At 39.5% G+C, this 20,870-nt stretch overlaps 1 protein-coding gene across 5 annotated transcripts in view; it reads right to left on the bottom strand.

Moving 5' to 3' along the window:
* TNRC6B (trinucleotide repeat containing adaptor 6B) overlaps positions 1-20,870 on the bottom strand; it is a 119,395-nt gene that overhangs the window by 17,750 nt on the left and 80,775 nt on the right. For all 5 annotated transcript variants that reach the window (XM_058022896.1, XM_058022899.1, XM_058022900.1 and 2 more), the window contains 8 exons: positions 18,820-18,841; positions 17,014-17,358; positions 11,346-13,673; positions 9,902-10,060; positions 7,421-7,599; positions 6,145-6,219; positions 4,762-4,807; positions 1,121-1,269 (listed from right to left, as the gene is read on the bottom strand). In XM_058022896.1, coding sequence (XP_057878879.1) covers positions 1,121-1,269; positions 4,762-4,807; positions 6,145-6,219; positions 7,421-7,599; positions 9,902-10,060; positions 11,346-13,673; positions 17,014-17,358; positions 18,820-18,841 — 3,303 coding nt within the window. The remainder of the gene's footprint in view (positions 1-1,120; positions 1,270-4,761; positions 4,808-6,144; positions 6,220-7,420; positions 7,600-9,901; positions 10,061-11,345; positions 13,674-17,013; positions 17,359-18,819; positions 18,842-20,870) is intronic.

Below are 20,870 nucleotides of genomic sequence, written 5' to 3'. Positions count from 1 at the left end.
CAAAGTTAATTTGTAATAGCAGTTACAAGGACAAAACCTCTGATTCAAATGACCACTTGACAATTAAGATTTTGGTCCAAGGAGAAACTCTTAGGTTTTCTTTTTAAAAATACATTTTGAACTCTCATGGAATTAGTTTCTGATAGTGGCTATTACCACTACAGAAGCAAACAAATCTTGAATGAATTCCTAGTGTTAGCACACACCTACCAGCATAATTTGTTAGGAAACGCATTAGCTTTGCTCATAGTATTTATTAATTATGCCACCAGAGGGAGTTGACAAAACTGCTTTTTGGCTCGTTATACCAAAATGGAGGAGTTAAAAAATTCCTAGACAGTTAACACGCCTTCAGAATTTTTAAACCAAATTTGTTTTCCATTTTACATGTGATAAACTGTATCTAAAAAAAACCAAAACAGCCCTAGAGCATTCTGCATCTATTGGACACTCTCCAATTCATAATGGGAAGCAATTAATATTTGATAATAACAGTGAAAGCTTCTGTTTAAAATAGGCAAGAATATGAAAGAAACACTATCATAACATACAGCAGATGTCACAGAGAAACAGATGTCGTACAGAAGCTTACAGTACACGGACATACAGCATAAGGGGTTGTGGAATTTAGAAAGGGTGTTTCCAATAAATGCCAGACATGAAAGAAGAAAAATATTCGGAAGATTGTGATTACTTAGATATTTACTTAGATCTCAACCAATTTTCTTCAAAGCAGATGACAGTAGTTAGTAGCCGAAAGAATCATCATGATGAAACCTAGACGAATTTTATTGCTACCAGTAGTTTATCCTTCCAAGAAAAAAGAAAGGCATCTGTCTTTTATTGCTACCAGTAGTTTATCCTTCCAAGAAAAAAGAAAGACATCAAAACCAGTCTATTCTGGAATAAAAAGCCTCACTTTCTCCAATTTCATTTGCCTATGCACACCTGACACCTGTTTTATACACACATTCATCCTACCAATAAAACTACCTCACACCTTTTACTACTGAGCTCAATCAGGGTTATTCAATATCTAGCACCTGCTGAGAACTAGGGTGAAAACTGGGATCTTGAACAAAGAGGTAGCTATTAATTTATTTAAAGATATTTCTCTCACCTTCTCAAAATAAGGCCCACTATCTGTGGTTCCCATGTCTTTGGAATTAGGTGGACGGAACCCAGATCGATCCTTTCTCATCATGTCATTAAAATCCCCGAGATTCACAGCTCGTTTATCTACCTCAAACTTCTTATCTGGGAGACCACCTGTAACAAAAAAAAGAAATTAGTGCAAATAATCTCATGACAGCAGGTTCACAGCCAAAGAAATACTCTTTAAGATCAGGGTATTAATTACATCTGTTTTATAATTTAGAACATCTACAGTGAGTATTAAGTGTTGAAAAATAAATGTAGGAAGTTTCATTTAACACTGAACATGCCAATTTACTTTATAGAGCTTACGGTGAAGTATTTATCAAAATTTATATAGAGATATAAACACAAATGTTTCAAGTAATTATATTAATTAATACCTAGCTCTCTACGTCTCCCAAAACCTGCACTGTAATTTTTTGGGATTCAATATGTAGAAAGACTACTATTTAAGTTCTCCATGTATTCTGCTTCGCTTCTGCTGAGTTTGACATTGAGAAATTATTTGAGATCATTTGAAAAATTTGGTCACATGCACATTATTTGGTCAAGGTTGTCCTACAGTCATATGAACTTAATTCTTAAAACAAAAGACATCAACATGTATATTGTAACTTCAGACAGACAACCAAGCTCTTTCAGCCCACACACAATAACACAACCAATAACATAGACACTTCTCAAACACCCTCTAAAGTCTCCTGCCATTGTTTAGTCAGTAACCTGGTGAAGTATGAGATGTCGGTAACAGATGACCAAACTGAAACATAGATGGTGAACAAGACATCGATTTTCTCTAAACGATTTATCAACAGCCAAAGAGCTGACTGGAAGAAGTTTTCCACCTTACATGCTGAACTGCTGCCAAGGAACAATCTTTTTGGTCAGATGTGACACCTGTAAGCAATTAAATGCATATTGCTACGTTGGAGTAGATGGAAAACATCTTCGTTTTAAAATACGGATGTGACAGAAATGAGCTTTACTGGTATTTTTAGTTTTAAAGAATACTGTTTAGTTGGTAGCACAGATGGTCTTTCCAAGAATCATTTTAAAAGCATGTCAGCACAATTAACAAGAAAATCTGTGACTTTTCCAAAGGAAGTTGGTGACGGATAACCTACCCTACCACTGACAAAACACTGGACCTTTATCAGAGCAGAGAGCTCATCGCTTTAACACCTTCAAGACAACTTTTTTTGAAAAAGCTTCTCAAATCCAGCATCTCTTCTTAATGTCCTATCCCAATCTATTAATATTCACAGCGATGCCACTGCCAAGAAGCTATGAAACTGACCACTGACCAATTGCATGGATTTTTTTTATTACCTACACAGCTTTCAAAGCTGATCCAGCTTAATCCTCTCAATTGCCTTCAACATCATTTATCACAAGACAGTTGACAAATCACCTACATATCTTAGCTTGTAACTGGAGTCATACTGTCCTGGATGAGCTTGTGGTTCTCTGATCCCTTTCTAATACATATTGAAAGCTACAACTGGCTCTGCAAAAGCACTCACAGAGTGTCACAAACAGCTCAGTGCTGTCAATACCTACATCAAACCACTGCACACAATGCCAGCAACGTGCACTAAAAGGCTCATGTGCTTCAATTCCACACAGGAAGCCCTGGCCATTAGTTGCTTGAAAAGAAACTGAAAGCGAGGCACAGTTGCATCACTGTCTGAAATGAAACTGGGTCAATGCCAACACAAGATGACTAAGCCACAGAAACACCCTTCCATCCCTCTGTTTATCCTGATGGTCCAATCAGCTCCTCAAACATTACTGAATGATGCCTTGTAAAATACACAGAGCATTAAAAGAGTACCTCTGAAGGCTTGAAGCACAGATTTGCATGTCACTTAGTGCTGAGGCAGCTGCTTAAACTCCAGTATAAACAAGGCCTCACTGAGAGAAATGATTGCATTCCTTTATCCCATTCGCAGAAAATTCTAATGCAACTTTGAAATGTGTCATGGGAGTCTTTTCCTTTGAACCCATCAACTAAAGCTATAAATAATGGAGGGGGGTAAAGAATAGCTTTACCTTATGTGGTACATGACAACTGACAAAATGTGAAAAGTTTGAATTACCCTCTTCAGTAGGCAAAACCACTTGTGTATGAATAAATATGAAGCCCCAAATTCTCTACATGTAGAAACATAGACGAGGTTAAATGTTACACCATCTTCATAAAAGAGGACCCTACAAGCCTATCTCATAAATAAGTCCAACTTTTAAAATTTAGAAGTATACCTGGGCTGAGCAAAACAGCTTATAGATTCCCACAAACAAATGCCATCAGCAACAAGAGCAAAACTGCTAAATGTAAAAGTAGCCAAAAAACCTACGAAGATCTGTTACATTCTCTGCCTTTGAAACAGAATGCAAGCCATAATTCACGGCTCTACCTAAGATCAAGGGATGCCACCACTGATGGGCACACTAAACTTATAGAGCAACATATCAAGGTAAAAGATGCAGCCTTTCTGCACCCTCTCACAGGATATGCTGAGCAGCAGTCACCTCCTCAGAAGCTCTGATAGCCTGAGGGTCCTTGAAATCGCCGCCAAAGGATCCTTAATTTGGAGATAAGAAACTAAGAGAGCTATAATCAACATAATCCAGGCTACCATCCTCTTCATTTGTACATGCTTAGATCTGTTTTTTACCAGCAGCATCTGAAGGCAGGTGAGAACTGAATACCCATGATGGTGACTGATCTCCACCTAGACATTCTTTAGAGAAGCATGATACAATCAGAGCCTGAGTTCTAGGGAGGATGCATGAGGCCAAACTGGAGATCAAAAACTTGTTACCTTTCACAAAACTGTATCATACCATATAAATAAATATCCTTATAATCTCTGTTTGAGATCCTTAACTACTTCAGAAAAGACGGTAATTTTAGGAAACATGAACAACTGAATCCTCCATGAAGTGTGACAGAAATTTAAGAATGTAATGGATTCTAAGCTGAAAGACACTGCATCTGTCTGGATTGTATTACAATACCAAATCCACACCAGGTATTAGATGCAAGTAAGTCTTGACTACCACAGTTCTACCTTTGGTACCACACAGCCCATGATGCTTAAGTTGTGTAGCAATGGTGGTGAAGCTATCCGGAACATAAAATCTACTTCTACTGAAAAGTAATCTGTAATAGCCTGAGGCACACAACTGAAAAAAAATCAATGAGAAAAGATATTTTTTTCCCCCTCACATCACCTCCACTAAGCTGTAGTAAAAGGGATGTCCTACTGGCAGGAGGGAAAACAGTACTCTACTACCAAATGAAAAAGATTTTCACTTTCTTGAAACAGTAACAATGAATATAAACTTAGAAAGATTAAAACAGTCTTAAAGATGTCTCTGCCCAAGTTATAGCTCAGCTCTGTACAGGTATGCATCCTGATCTTGCACACCAGAGTCAAAGCTTACAGACAAGACAGAAGATGCTTTTTACTATGCCCTTACATTATGAAGGGTGCTAAAACTAAGAATCAAACCCTTCCAGAGTACAGCAGATCATCCTCATAAAAACAGTACATGTGATCTCACATTCCAAATGCATTGCAATTAAAATATACTCACCTACAGACAAGTCCATCTTACTGCCTGGAATGTCGTCAGTTTGACTCTGGGGAAAAAAAAAAAACCAGAACACAATTCAGTTCTGATTTCTATTCAATGCTGAGAAATATTTCAGAAAGGTAGAATGCAGGAAGAACACGCTTGTGCTAATGAAAGTTTTACTTTAAACTGAAACGGAACACGAGGGTTTCTGGTATCACCCTGGACACACCTTGCCTCAACCCCCTAAGGCTGTGCATGGCAAGATTACCCACGTGAAAGCAGACTCACACACACAGCAACAGAGGAAGATGCACAGACAGCCACTCCATAAATGAGCCTCTGGCCTTGTGTTCCAGAGGTTGAGTGACAAAACACTGAAAACAGCGGCCAAAATAGTAGTTCAACCTCATGGCCTGTCATGCCATTAAATCTTGAAGTGTACTGCCATGGGATTTTTCAGTTGGTAGTGTGGGACAGGGTGCTCCCATAGCTTTCAGAAGCAACTACTGTCTAGCAAACAGAATTAGAGCTTGAGAGCCAAAAGACATTGCAAACTGATCCTAAGCATGTCGGTGTCAGCTTGTACAGACCTACACTCCTCACACAAACTCTGTATAGTTATCTTCTGCTAGCCAGTATTACATAGCATTCCTGCTTCACAGGATGACAACTAGCACAATATTCTGCAAAATATTTTGCAAATTGGCTTGTCAGAAGTTCCTTTATATAAAAAATTATATAGAATTATTTTTAAAATACTTCCCTAGGGCTCTGTCCTTTTCTGAATGATGTGATATTTATTCACTTTACCAAACAATCTTTACTTATGGATTTATGATGAGCCCTTTTTTTGCTAAAAAGACCCTGCTGTACCTCAAATATAAATTCAGCCAGGACAGACACAGAGCTGTAAATCTCCTTTTCTGATAGATGGCTGAGATTCAGAATGAATACCTTGGACTTATCACAGATGTCTGACACTACAGGCAGGAGCCTCTATGTTAAGTGCTCTAAACAGCATGTTATGAAAGTAAAATAAAAAAAAAACAAATCCAAAAACAAAGCAACAAAAAAAAACCACCCCACACTAAAATGCAACAATCCTCCCACCCCAAAACCAACCAAACAAAATGAGAAAACACCCATCTCCCTCCCAAATCTATTACTTGCAAGGAAACTGCAACCTCAGAGAAGGAGCTATCACAAAGTAACTTTAGGAATCACTGTAGATTTAGGGTTTTTCTGAGAAGCCATTCTGAGCCAGCTACTACAGGTATTATAATCAACACCCCAGCACAGCAGATGCAGATAAATAACTGTGAAACAGTTGATATTTTGACTTATTTACAGCTTACAGCTCTTTCACAAAGTTGCACTTTCTTTAAAAAAAATTTTACTTACTAGCAAGCCCATATTTGAAAACTGTTTGGATAAAGGGTTCATCCATGAATCACTATTTCCTCCTTTTAATGCACACTGAAAAAAAAAAGGAGAAAAATATTTTAAGAAACTTCTTGATTCCTTGAATTCTTCTTTATCCTTGAGATGCACATGTTTAAAATGAAAATTCTGGTACCAGAAAAATTAATGTCCTGATAAAATAACTCTAAGTATTTACATGTTTGGAAACATTTAACAAATACTGTGTCTTGTACAACTGCCCACTGTTAGATATTCCAAACTGGCTGAACACTGTCATGTAGAATGTTTATCACACCTTCAGTTTCATTCTGCAATCTGGCAAGCTTTGTGAACACTGTTTATTTTTAATTGTTATAGTTTAATCCTTTCTTTAATCCAGTGCATTCAGAGGCAGATTTCTTCCTTTCTTCCCTTTAGCATGGTGTCTCTTGCACAGGCACTGAGCTGACCAGCATCTCTCTTTGGTCTTAGTGTAATTTAGAGATCACCAAAACCAATACTAACACAGTTCAACAGTGAAAAATTTCAGTTGTTTTGGTGATTGAAATAAAGCTTTAAGTGAGGAAAAAAGTGCCTGAGAATAATTTCTGTGAAACATGAATTGTGAAACTCCCCACCATATCACAGCAGTACTTCCATGTCTCAGGAAACTGCTGTGCCTTGCCTTTGGAGTCTGCCCTACCTACTTCATGAGAAGCAGACACAGCACAGTCCTTCTAATATTAATCCAATAACAAGTGTTACTGTACTAAAGAACTTCAATGCAAACAAACCTTAAAAAGAAATTTACTCAGGACTACAGCCAAGCTCCTGCTCCTGTCTGAGGCCAAATGTCAACAACAACAAACCTAAGTCAGACATAAATCCAACAGTTGTTAGAAATCAGAAGTTCATGTGCCAAAGGGACTGTGGAATGCAAACTTCAGCAGGCTATGCAAGAACAACAGCAGCAGCCTAACAAAGATGTGTAAGCAAGAAAAGAGAAATAGCCTTGGGATACTTATTTCCATTTAGTAATGGCTGTACAGCGTACAAACCAAAAGAATTTGACACCTACTGGAAGATTTATTAGTCATAACAGGTGTAATATATTAAAGTAAATCCAAAAACCTCCCTTTTTTTACACTAGTTTAAGAGGCCCCTTGCTGTAACTCTGCAAAACCTTCCTAAAAATTAACTGCATAGTGCTCTAACATATCAGTCAGACTGTTTTCAGACAACACAGTAGTAGTAATGAGTCATTCAAGCATTTTACCTTCATTTGTGTTTTCTTTCCTCCTTGTCCCCAGCTTGTTGAGTTGTGGGAGGAACTGCTTCCCTGAGAGCCTGCTGTGTTCCAGACTCCTCCCTCCTCCTCCTCTTCCCAGCTGGAATGACGTGTTCCTGTCACTGGCCCATCACTCTCTCCCCAGCCATCTTGCATAGATTTAGAACCTTTAGAAACACACAAAAAAAAGCTCAAAAGCAGTCTACAATACCATGCAGCTGGTGATGTGACACTGCAACATTGGCTGAGATCATCAGAATCGCAAAGGAATTAAAAAAAAAAATTAAAAAAATGTGTCTTCACTCTAACAGCTGTAAAAACTTGTGCACGTATTCCAAAACCCGAGAGATTTGGTGGCACATTCACATGTCATGTTGTGCAACTATTTTAAAGAAATGTCAAACCTTTAAAGATATAACAGCAATAGGGACCTCTTATACAGATCCAGCTGATTTAAAAGGCAACCTACTATTTTTGAGTGCAAATGAAAGCCTCCAAAGCACACACAAAAACCAGGAGTGCTGAAGATTCTGGTTCAGGTGGTTTATTAATTAATTCCTCTTGCACTTCAAAACCTTAATACTCCCCTCACCCTACACTCTTCCATAAAATTACTACAACTCTTAGGAGTAACAACTAAGTAGAATCTGAAGGCAAACACCTGACATGTCTGAATATAAAAAAAGTCAGGAATTGCAATAAGTCTGCCATGGGGATCTCTATCCTGATCATAATGAAAATAAGTACAGCAGCATTTTATGGTGGTTTAAGAGATACCTTAAAATGCATCATAAATAAACACTCAGATACTTAGAGGAAAAAGCTTTCTTAAGTCTGTTCAATTGTGTACTAAAACTGAGGGCTGCTTATGAAACACACTGGTCCAAGTGCAAAAAAATTTACCTCTTGGCCCCTTTAATCCTGCTACTTACACAGAAAAGGCCTCAATAAAGTATTATGTCTGCAGAGTCAAGAACACAATCTGGAAATGTTATACTGGGAAGTCCTTGCAGCTTTAATTGATTTTAGGTGACAGTGCTTAAACATATATTATACTACTACATGACCAGAGATTATTTTTCTGCACTGATAGCTCTCTAGGACTCGTGAACATGAAACTTCCACCAGAATATTCTTATGCATACTGGCAGAACTACATAAATGTACTTTTTTCAAACAGGTAGATACTGATCTATGCTTCCTTCTTTGGCTCCAAACTGATTTTTTCCCTTTTCTGATCACAGCTGGTCTGTATCCTGTCCCTAGATTTTGCTCTAGAGCTGGGGACAGCTCACATACAGAACAGCATGTGTAGGTTGCAGTTCTTTGGTTACGGCACACATGCAGACCATTCATGGTAAGCAAGTGACCAGGTATAGTCTTAAAGGACTGTGTTAAGCATTAATCAATCAACAGAATTTTCAATGGATCAGTCTCAGAAGTTCTTATTTCGGTCATATTTAGGTATCTTTTTATAGATAAAAGAAGACAGCCATCTAAAATTAACTTAGCATCCTCAAAATGCCAAGTCTGTGGGGCAGACATGGGAAGCCTGTCATCCACAAAAGCCTGCTGTAACAGTAACATTAGGAAGCAAAGCTTTTTTGTTTCAGAAATGGCCAAATTATTTAATTGGTATGAGAGAAAGCTATCTACACAGCACTGAATTTCAAACAATTACATGTTGCAAAAGCAACTTCTGGGCTGGAAACAGTTTTACAGTGGGTATCATCAAGGCAAGTTCAGTAACACCTGTGCATCATCAATAGTCCCTACAGGAAACCTCACATCCAAATGTTACTCATTTTGGCAATAACATTGCTTTTGTTTGTTGCTTTTTCCTTAAAAAGAAGGAAATAAAAATTATACAAACTTACATAATCAAGAATAATACCCACAAAAACTCTTAATATAGCAAAATTTTAACTTTAAAGTAAATTTTCAAAATAATTCAACATCTCATTCACAGAAGACACTATGGTAGGCACTTAGGTTCTACTACAAGTGCACTTCTTAAGAGTTACAATTTTTCTCACTTACACAATTAAAAAATCCATTCAAAGCCAAGTTGCACTATCAAAGCATGGATAAAGATGTAACGGCCTCCACAGTGAAATTTGTCAGTACTGTGCATGCCTTTTCCTGATATGGTCAGAAAAGGCGACTTATCATGTAACAAGTAGGCAGCCAGAGAAAAAGAGAAAAATACACATTTCCTTACTGTGTTTCAGCACTTCCAGAATCAGAGTTGCTCATTTAACTGCTTAGTTAGGAAAATTTTACTACCTTAAAAGACAGTTTCAGTCATTTACAAACACTTAATAATCATCCATCAAAATCCTACAAAAACATTCAAGGCTGCTTTTAGGCCTCAGATAACAATTCCTCTACAGGTGACCTATGTCAAAAGGCCAAACACAAACATCTCCCAGGCAATTGCAAAGAAACTGGTGTCTGGGCCATACTCACTGGATTTCATGGCGTTCGGGGCGGTGGAAGGTGCATTCCCCCAGCCTGTAGTCGATGCTCCTGGATCATCCACTTCACCCCACCCGGGACTGGTTTCATTTGGCTCACCCCAGGCGGACGTACCATTATCTGGAGCAGGTGGAGTGCTTTTGCTCCAGACTGCACAAGGAGAAAGAGGTTTCATTACAGACCATTCAGATAATGAACTGTTTACTGCAGCGCAGCACCATGTCTTTAATTTACTGCTTCATTCTTCTTGTCCAGAACTTTGGGCTCTCAGAAGCATGTGTGCAACAGAACTGACAATCATTCACAACTAATTTAGAGTGGGCACTGACCTCCAGGGATGAAGAGAATGCTATGAGGAGTAATACTCTTCTCCTAGATTAAACATGAACCCCACATGTAACACTGTCCACCTATCTGTGAACTTTTGTGACTAATTACAAGAATCTAACTTAGGATTTTATATACTGACTACAGGACATATTTGCAGTACATATTAAATCAAGACTGAATTCTTTTAAAGTGTCTTTGAGTCAGAGGAAAAGATTACATAACAATAATTTCCAGGCTATATAACTTTTTCTTGTCCTTATTCCAAAGAATAAAATATTTCTCCAAGTATTCTTTATCACACAGCAAAGCTGAACTTGACTAAAAAACCTGTCACAGACATACTAAATTTTAAGTGTTATCTGAGTGTTTCAGAGCAAAATGTTTTTGACTAAAATTAAGTAAAGATTTTCTCCCCATTTCTCTAATAATTAAATGCAAAAAATGCTACTTAGTCCAGAAAAAGGGAAGCTCATGGGAGACCTTACTGCTCCCTACAAATATGTGAAAGCAGGCTGTAGCCACGTTGGGGGAAGTCTCTTTTCCCAAGTAGCAAGAAATAGGACAAGAGGAAATGGCCTCAAGTTGCACCAGGGCAGGTTTCAAATGGATATTAGGAAAAACTTTTCACCAAAAGGATTGTCCAGCACTGGAACAGGCTGCCCAGGGAACTGGTTGAGTCACCATGCCTGAAGATATTCATAAGACCTGCAGATTTTTGCACTGATGAACACTGTTTAGTCATGGACTAAGCAGTGCTGGGCTTATTAAGCTTATGGCTGGACCCAGTCTTAAAGGTTTCTGATTCTGTAATTTAACCTGTTCTTCAGAGGTCAAATTGAATATGCAGATTTGCCAGCTAACAAACATTTTTTTTCCTGGCAAGGTGACCAGTATTCAGATCACAGTTACTGAAGCATAACAAGCAGAGGACTGACAGATTCAAATTTTAAAGACACTTTAAGTACAGAACCAAATATTCAAATCAGAATTTGGTTTTCTTTATAGAATAAAACTATCAAGAACTGGTGGCTACAAGAATCTCTCTTATGCATTAAGGTTACAATCAAATATAGGAGCTTGCTGAAGAAAGGAACAAGACTAGTACCTGATGCTTGTGATTTGCTAGTCATTGGAGTAGGCAGGCTCTGCTCCCGTGGGGCCTGTCCTCCTTGTGAGTTCTTGTCCCACAGATTCACATTCTTGTAGTTGTAACTGCTGGGATCTCCCCACGCTGAAGTGCCATCATCAATATCCATTTTTCGACTGATTGACTGTGGAGAAGGTTCTTCCCAGCCACTAGGCTCCTCCTCTTTGGGGGCAGCTGGCTGTGGTCCATTGTTCCAGTTTGGGTTTGGAGGCCGCCCGTTACTGAGAGTTTGGGGCGGTGGACCCCAGGAACCAGAAGACTCCTGCTGTTGCTGCTGGTGCTGTTGCTGCTGCTTGTTCCAGGAGTTGGGCTGTCGACCCGTCTCGTTCCATGTTGAAGTTCTTTTACAATCGTCCCATCCACCCTTTGAAGCAGAGCTTGTATTTGCACCATTACCCCAAGTTCCAATCTCACTTTGCCCATTTTCACCCCAACCAGACACTGGCTTGTTTCCTGCACTTTCCCAGTTACTGTTTTTTGTTTGGTCAACTTCCTCTCCCCAACCGTTCTTTCCAGAAGACCATCCTTGATTACTCTGCCGTCCACCCCACCCCTGATCCTTACTAGAGTTGTCATTCCAAGAGGAAGATGATTTTTCTTCTTGCCTTCCTCCTCCCCAATTAGAAGAATTGGTGTTCTTATAGTCATTCCATCCTCCAGTACTTTTGGGGTCCTTCCACTCCGTTGGGGTTGAGAGCTCACCCCATCCAGACTTGTTTTGATTGCTTTGGCTGGGTACATCGCCCCAGCCCCCTGAGTTCTTTGTCTGTGTGGCAGAGCTCTCCCACCCCTCAGTTCCTTTATCAGACTTCCCCTCGGGTCGCGGCATCTCTTCAATATCCCACACGGTATCTTGCTTAATTTGAGTCTGGCCCCAGCCGGTGTTGGAAAGCACTCGGGGGTCCAAGTCAGTCCTGCTCAGCAACGTCTGCAGGACTGCCTGGCAATCAGGATGCGTGGGCCTGTACGATCGGCGTCCAGAATTGTGACTGTCACTACTTCCTGCTTTGTGGTTGCTTCCAGTGCTTTGACCTCCAACCTCACTTCCTGCAGAGCTGGAAGATCTTCCCCAGCAGGGAGCCTGGGAATTGCCTTGGTTTTCAGGAAGAGGGTGGCCTTTTTGATTGTCCCATGCTCCAGTGCTAGAATTTGGTTGGTTTGGACCACTCCACTCTCCAATCTTCAGTTCATCAGACCCAGACAGCTGTTTCCATTCTCCCTGAGAGACCCCAGATGTTAATTTGTTCCCTTCACCCCATTTGCTTTCATTTGCGTGCTGAGGGCCAAAGTTCCAAGACCCACCACCCGTAGACCGGTTATTGTTATCCCAAGAATCACTTCTTGACCCATTAGGTTTTTGAACAGAAGCTCCTTTCCAGGAGTCCTCTCTATCCTTTCCATTGTTCCCATGGTTTCCAGAATTGCTCTGCCCAGAGACTGTTTCAGTTCCAGAAGACCCCCTAACTGTACCCCAAGATCCAACACTCCCAGTCTTTCTTTCTCCAGTGCTTTGAGAAGGGGTGTCAGTGCTCCTGGAAGGGTTCCCCAAGCCCATTTCAAAGGGCATTCCCTTATTCTCCATAGGGTTTGGTGAACTTAAGTTCAAGGAGTTAGTGTTTCCATTTTTTGGTCCATCAGTGTTATGAATTTGAGCCTGCTCTCTGCCAGAGACAAAGTTAACACCCGCATTTTCCATCTTTGACTGCTGTTCCCTAGAGGTCTGACCTACTGTGCTAATCTGTGCATTGGAGCTACCACTATCAGATTCCAGAGTTCCTTTCCTAGAATTGCCCTCTTGAACCAGTGCTGGCCAAGCAGATGGGTTGCTATTTGGGTTAAAGTTGCTGAAACCAGAACCGGGACTGATTCTGTCTTGTCCACTCGAGTTCCTCCAATTACCTAGTCCATTGTTACTCTCGGCAGCAGGGTTGGAAGATTGAACAGATTTAGCCTTGGGATCAGATTTCCAGGCCCCAAGATTACATTCGTTTCCAGCGCTTCCAGACTGGCACTGGCTTCCTTTTCCTTTGTTACTAGTGGTGCTTCCTGGCAGAGCGTTCTTCTCCAAGCCAGGGTTCGAGGCACTGTTGTTATCGGTGGTGTTTTCGGAAGAAGACTCAGCATCTTTGCTGGCAATACAAGGCCACTCTTCCATGTCAGACCCGTCTACAATCACCTTGTCCCAGATGTGAGTTGGGTTGGCGTTGGTGCCGCTGTTGGAGGAGGCTCCAGGACCCCAAGTGGAATTTGCATAATTTGAAGCAGCAGCACCTCCAATTGCTGAATCTAAAAGAAAATAAACCAAGAAAATACCCAAAAAGGTGTAATTAGTAAGCTGGGTTATTTACAAGCATAGACCATCAGATTTTTGACATCAGTTATCCCACTTATTTTGCAGAGCATAAACTCCATAGTAACAGCTGCAGCAGTATTCACAAGTGAATATATACTAATACTACCAGTACTGGCTCATATGACAGCTTCCATGAAAATAAGGCAAACAGCTTAAAAAACTGGGTGACTCCCCTCCCAGACTCAATTCCTATGTTATACATTCCAAAGTAAAGATCATAATTTCTGGTTGCTAATACTTTCAACAGAAGATAAGATCAGCTTTCAGTGCCTGTCTGAGGCTTCCAATTCTTAGCTTAAACAATGAACATCCAATGAATGCCTTCCGGATCCCCCTTCACTGAGGGCCACCAATGAGGATCCAGACTTTACAACCAAAGTTGAAACTCCCTTGTAAGCTTTGAATTGATGAACAGTAGTTTGTCTTCAACAACTAAGTCCCACCCACCAAGATCCAAAAGATCAAGCAGTTTCCAAGTACATTCTGTTCCTTCTGTTGCTTTAACCTCAATGCAAACGGAACAATAGCAAGGAAGTATGACTCTACTGATATTTTTATCCGTCTATCTTTTTAGCACAGAGTAACCCTTTTTTTTTCCTTCCAATTAAAAAACTTTCTGATTACACAGATCACAGGAAGAACTTAAAGAGGACAGACAAAGACAAGCTCAAAAGACTGCAAGGTTGCAAGGTTTTGAACTTAGAAATGGTTCAGACAATGAATGATGCATAGGCAACTCTGAACTTAGCAAGATCTTCAAATCAGTGGCTTTAACTGAACACTTAATTTCTGTAAAGATGTTCCAAAAGTACTAAGACTGGGGTGCTTGCTCACATATAGCATGCTAAGACACAATTTAAAGGACTGTTTTATGAAACCAGCCTTCCTTTGCTGCTTTTGACAGTGGCAATAATCATAACTAAGAAAGACTTTTCACCAATAAAATTTAAACCTTTTTGTCCAAAACTGTCTTGTATGCCCTGAATTACCACTGGTATTGGAAGAATTACATAGAACACCCATCATCTCAGTCTCCTGTATTGGTATGAGACAATAGTATCCTTGGTGTCATCTTTCAGGACACTAGTTTTGCCAGAAGGATTTCAATCCTGGTAGAAAAAGGTCGATGTGAAGAAGGATTACATGTTGACTTTTGATATTATCGTCAGCAACACTACCTATGACCATCTAGTGAATATAAAAATGTGAGCAAGTAGGTAAGCTGCATGGTCTTCCCCATTGGGAACCTGCTTTTGTTTTCTTTCACATGGCATGAATTTAACCACAGTATCAGTGCATACATGCTCGACCACATTGGGCCAAAACTGAAGTTCAGTTTGTCAATAGCCAGATGTAAGGTGGGACCAGTGATGGTACGAGGCAGATAACTCTGCACTTCCATAAGCAGTTTGATGAAGCACCTAAGGCTGTGTCTAATAAGAGAGACACGGCCCTAGTGTCTCTCTTGTTCACCTGCTCATTCCCACTCCTCTGGCACACCTACACTCTCATATGCTGGTGTCCATGCTCTCACGGATATTCAGTTGGGTGAACAGGCAAAAGTCATCCAGACTGAAATCAGTTTTAAAAACAAACCTAACGTAATTTTAATACAAGTCAGATCCCCAGCTCAGTTAACTCGTTATGGAGCAGAAAAATGGATGGAGTGAGGCAGGTCTCAAGGACTCATATCTTTGTTTGCACTCCTGACTTACACCAGGATAATGCAACTAACCACTGGCTAATACAGCCCAACTAGTACCCTCTTAGTTGTTAATGCACCATTAAATGAAGTGTAAAAATATGAGAACATGTAATATCAAATTTCAACCTCAAGTTGAACCTTAGGTGTCAAATAAATACGTATAACTTAAGGAGCCACTCAAAATACTTCAAAATGGTCCACATACAGTACACCCAACAGCAAAAAATTTTGCTCATGAGAAGTTTTGAAAACTTTTAGAATGCTTCACTAACACAAATTTTTCTTAGTCAGTCTACTATAATAACTGTGAAGGCATACCAGTACCAGGATTTTATACAGGAACCACAGACTTCAGTCCATGTTTTGTTTCAGGTGTTTCATCAAAAAAAGTTATCTCCAAGACATCTGTTTTTAAACTGATAAGTAAAAATTCTGCCATTGTAGTTTGACATTCACCTTCTCCTTTATTAAACAGCAATTATCAAAGACAAGATAAATACTCTGTCAAACAGGGATTCACTACAAATGAATTGAAGTAGTGAAGCCACAAAACAAATGGAATTATTATTTTTCCTAGAATCCTATTTATTAAGGACAGCCATCCCACCTAGCTGACTTCATTCTGTACAAGTCACCTGTTTTTAATTCCAAATCACGGAGAACTAAAAAGTTTGATTTCCACAATGGTAAAAAAATCACGATCCTATTGATCTGGCATGATTTTCAAAGAAAACTCAGACATACTGGTATTGTTATTTTCTTCTTCTTGACTTGCAAGTATTTAATATTTCTTTTTACAAAATCCTTATTGTTAGAACTGAAGTCGTCCTTGACTTCATAGGTCACCTAACTCTTTTTTTAAAAGGCAGATATTTTGAGTGGAATTTTGCTTGTTCTGCTATTATAATTAAAGAAGAAAAGCTACTGCAATTCACCAAGGGTCTAAAAAATTCAAGAGCAGCTTTAACCTCCCCATGCTCACCAAACAACCCTAAAATCAATTTATCTTCTGGTATACAAAATGAATGGAAAAGTAAAAACAGAACAGTCACCACTTGTACAAAAAGGCTTATCTGAGTACAAAATATTACTACCAAAAAACAGAAGTGAGGAGCAATAGGTCGCCTTTGTGTTTCATCCAGACAAGATGTGACAGACACCTGCCCTTTGCAGACCTGGCATCTACATGCCTGTTTTACGAGATGATACAAAAATGTGACAAGACAGGAAATTCATGTCAAAGAAACCTGAAGAGCCATTAGGAACTACTCAGTGACAACCATAAAATGCTGTTTATTTATGCCTCGCGTTTACTTTGCTGCAGAACATTTCAGCAACCAATTAAAACCACTCAAAGCATACTTGAAAAAATTAAACCTCTCGTTCCATCTAGTAGTAAAAATTATATCCATGGCTGCCAACAGAAGCCTGTACACTGAAACAGCAGAAGCTCCCCAAGAGCAACCTGAGTTCTATTATATAATGCCAGGCTTATGTAGAATTTCAGCCATCCCTTTCCTGCCACGCACCAACGCCTTCCTTTACTACCATTTATTATCATCACTTGCCTGTTGCAGTCCCACTGTCGCTCTGCAGCAGTGCTCCTGTCACTGGTTGTGCGTTGTTTGGGTTTGCTCCTGGTGCTGCTGGGGAGGGAGGCCCTGCTCCACCCCCAAGGAGCATGCAGGATGGCGGAGGGGGCTGCCCACGTTTCAGTAACACTTTGTGGTCCTGCTGGCAACGGAATCGCGGCGGCACCTCCCGAGGCATGTAGCGGGCGGCGCTTGGCGGTTGTCCGTTCGGCACTGCCACCCTCTTGGCATTGTTGCCACCATTGACTGGTGGCGATGGAGAGTTGCCAATTGGGCTGGCAGCCACTGGTTGGCTTAAACTTGGTTTCGTCACTTCGGGCACTGAAAAACAGGAAGGATGAAAATCAGAAGTTTTTCCACTTAAACCTATGCTAGCTACAAGAACTCACTGTGACTCTTCATTTTCATTATCTAATCTCTGAAACACTGTGCAGCTTCCATCTTCTCAACAACCAAAAACAATTTAAAGAAGCAGGAATAACCAGTAGCAGCAGACATTTTGCTCCCATGTGCAACTCTGTAGTCTAGGATGAAACTCTACGTTCATCAATTTTGCTCTAAGCCCAAAATTTCCTGCAAATGTAAAGTTGGCAACGAATATACCCTAGACAGTGACCAATTTTAAAATATGAGCAGTCAAATGTAACTGGCTCCACCATCCTGATCTTCAACTGGCTTTTGGATTGTTATGCATCACCATCTTAATGGGAAACCTGAAATCAAAACCCAAGCTTTCACCTGTTTACTAGGCTGCACAGCCGCTGCCTAAACAAACAGAAAGATGGGAATTAATCTGCCTCCTTTTGGATTCAGAGGTAACAAATCTGAGTTGCTGCTGTTTGTGCTGCTCTTCAGCAAGGCAGTAATACCTGACTCTCACCCAAAAAACAGTCCTACACAGATCAACTGTATTTGGCTCACTTCAGGTTGCCCTGCTGGTCACCATGTGCCCCTATAAGCAAAGCTAAGCTGCTCCTCAGGACTACTAAGTACTGGAGAAGAAAACCACAAATCCTTGAGAAGCTAACACCATCACAAAATTTGCTCAAGAGACTCTAGACAAACTAAGCACAATGAGTAAAACTTTTACAACTGTGAGATCAACACAAGTGGGTCTCTCTTTGGCAACATGAATGCACTATTCACCACATTTTACTTTTTAAGGGTTTTCCAATTTCTCTAGATAGGCTTCATTGCCCAAACCCCAAAAAGTTCTTGTTAGCCATAAAATCAAGTTACTATTTTAGTGCTTTTCTTTCACTAATGGCAATTTCCCCATAAAATTTATCAAAAACTGATACACAAAGCAAGCTACAACAGCTACATTATTTAGTTCAAATTTCAAGATCCTCATTTATCAGTCCTGTCTTCTCTACTGGACTACTATGTGCCTGAATTTAGGTTTCCAACCCCAAGAAATTTCCATTCATTTTGGTACCTCTCTACAAGCAGCACTTTTGCTGTCTTTCATTCCCTTTATAAAGGTGGTTTCACCTTTTGGTTATTTGTCTAAAACTGTTGTAAAACAGAGAACTGAGTATTTCAGCAAACCTATCTCGTCCACAATCTTCATTTTTTCTTCAAGTATTTAGATGCTGACAACACACCTGCAGAATAGTTGTAGCTTCTCCATTTTAATCACCTCAACTTATTTCTTCTGAATACTCATATTCAGTGTTTCATCTTTGCTCATATGCCCCCTTCCTTTTCTAACAGTTTTGGTAAAGATCTGAATCTTGGCTCAAGTCAATAAAAGTACTCCTTAGGATCAAAGATTCTTACCTTTGGTTTTTTGATCTGTGACCTGCAAATTAAGAGCAAGAATGTAAATAGAGTTTTAAGCAGTGCAAAACAAACATTGAACATGTGCTAAACCACAGTCTTAATAAATTAGCAAAATAACAGAGTTTGTTGTTCAATGAAAACAACCAACTGATTAACTACAAAAGTCTAAACAGTATTCCTAGTTATATATATACATATATATCAAAGGTTTTCAGAAGTGTTACAACTTCTAGAATAACTCTGCCTGATGCAGAAGTCACTGGCAGAAACAATCATACTTCACTCATGATTTTAAGTACTCAATCCTCCTCCTCATCCCAAACATGGCTTCCAAATCACAAATAAACACATCCCATAGCATTACAGTTCTCTCAGATTTTGGAGATGAAGTATTTCAGTTAAAGTGTAACAAAGCCTTCCTTCTGTTGAGAGAATCCTTACAGTAGACTGTTGGGGCCTGAAGTAACCACAGCAGTCTGTCTCTCTGCCATCTTCCCATTTCACCTTTCCTAGAACATCTCTTCCAAGGAGAAGTAACTCTAAACCTTACTGGATTCATTTCTACATTTACAAAGAGTACCAGCAACACCTATAAAGTAAATGTACTGAAAGCAACAAGAAGTCAATGACTGAAATGAGTATTCATGCTGGCCAACAAACTCAATATGGGTTTGTATTTGTATCTGTACCCTACATTGTTTCAGCATAGCAGATTTCTAGCTACAGCAGTGACAAACACATCGCTGGTATATTCTCTGGAATTGTGTGTATTGTAGCATTTTTTGAACCTGTCCATCATGAGCTCCACTACACAATAATGAAAAACCCTAAAGATCATCATGTGTCAGGTTCTATGATACCTATTCTTAAAAGAAATTGCTGAACTAGTCCATATTTCTGGAAAGCACGCAGCATCAGTATAGAATAATGAAAGCACAAGTAAAAAGCAGTTTATTGTTGAAACTAACCAAGCCAGAACTCCTTTGTACGGTAAAGAATAAAAAGACAAACTGCACTAAATTGCTATGGCATAGTTTACTTTGGAAAGATGAAAACTGCAATATGGAAACTGGAACATTCACTAAAATACAAAATCTTAAGCATTGTAACCTCACAGACATACACTATCCCAAAGCCTCAAGGACAATAAAAATGTATCTGGGCCAAAACCATGTCTGTACCAAGCCACACATCAATTTTCAACTTCACTTATGAAAAATCCTGTATGCATCAAATTACATCATCTTCTGTGACAGTTAAAGATTCTGTAACACGCTTAATTGACCCTGATGCTTGGCTACTAAAGGAAAAGAGGAAAAAATATTAATTAACACAATCTGGTAATGCTGATATGTTTGCTATAGTCAACAGTAGACACATTTAGTAAATTAGTAACTTGTCTACTTGGATAAAAAACATTTTACTGAATCCTTGAAAAATTCTACACGATAAACACAAATTACTTTAGACAAAAAAACCCCAACAAAACAAAACCTTCTGCCTGTATTGTCTCTCTCTCCTAGTCAAAATGATGTGGTTTTGTGATTGCTTTCATCTAAAATTCAAAAGCTGAAAAAATATGACAATGTCTCATATTTACAGCTGTCATCTCTCTGTGGGCAACCTACGAGCATCAGCAGGGCAGGAGCAGACACAGTGAATGGTAAGCTGGAATAAATCTCAGTCTACTGAGGAGCTACCAAACAGCTCCCTGGACACCAACCACAGGTATCTTTAAGCTGTGAACCTGTTTGTGTAACTTCCCTCAAAGTGATTTTTTTTAATTTTATTTTTTAAGTTTCCGACGATCCAGACAGAACAATTGTTTCATGTGAAGCAAACTCAGTTTGAAAATGATACCCTGAAATCATTGCTGCTTATTTGGCGAACACCTCCACAGCCAGTAAGAATGAACACACACATTTATATTTTGTCCATTTGGCTGCCCACTTTGCTATTCTTACCTATCTCCAGCTATTACTGTCAAGTTTGGCTTCTAAGAGATTAAATTACTTATCTTTATCCTTCCTGAGAGTGTGGCAGAATAT

The sequence above is a fragment of the Melospiza georgiana genome, chromosome 4 (assembly GCF_028018845.1).
Source record: "Melospiza georgiana isolate bMelGeo1 chromosome 4, bMelGeo1.pri, whole genome shotgun sequence".
Classification (NCBI taxonomy): Eukaryota; Metazoa; Chordata; class Aves; order Passeriformes; family Passerellidae; genus Melospiza; species Melospiza georgiana.
This window is presented reverse-complemented; position numbering and strand designations above follow the sequence as displayed.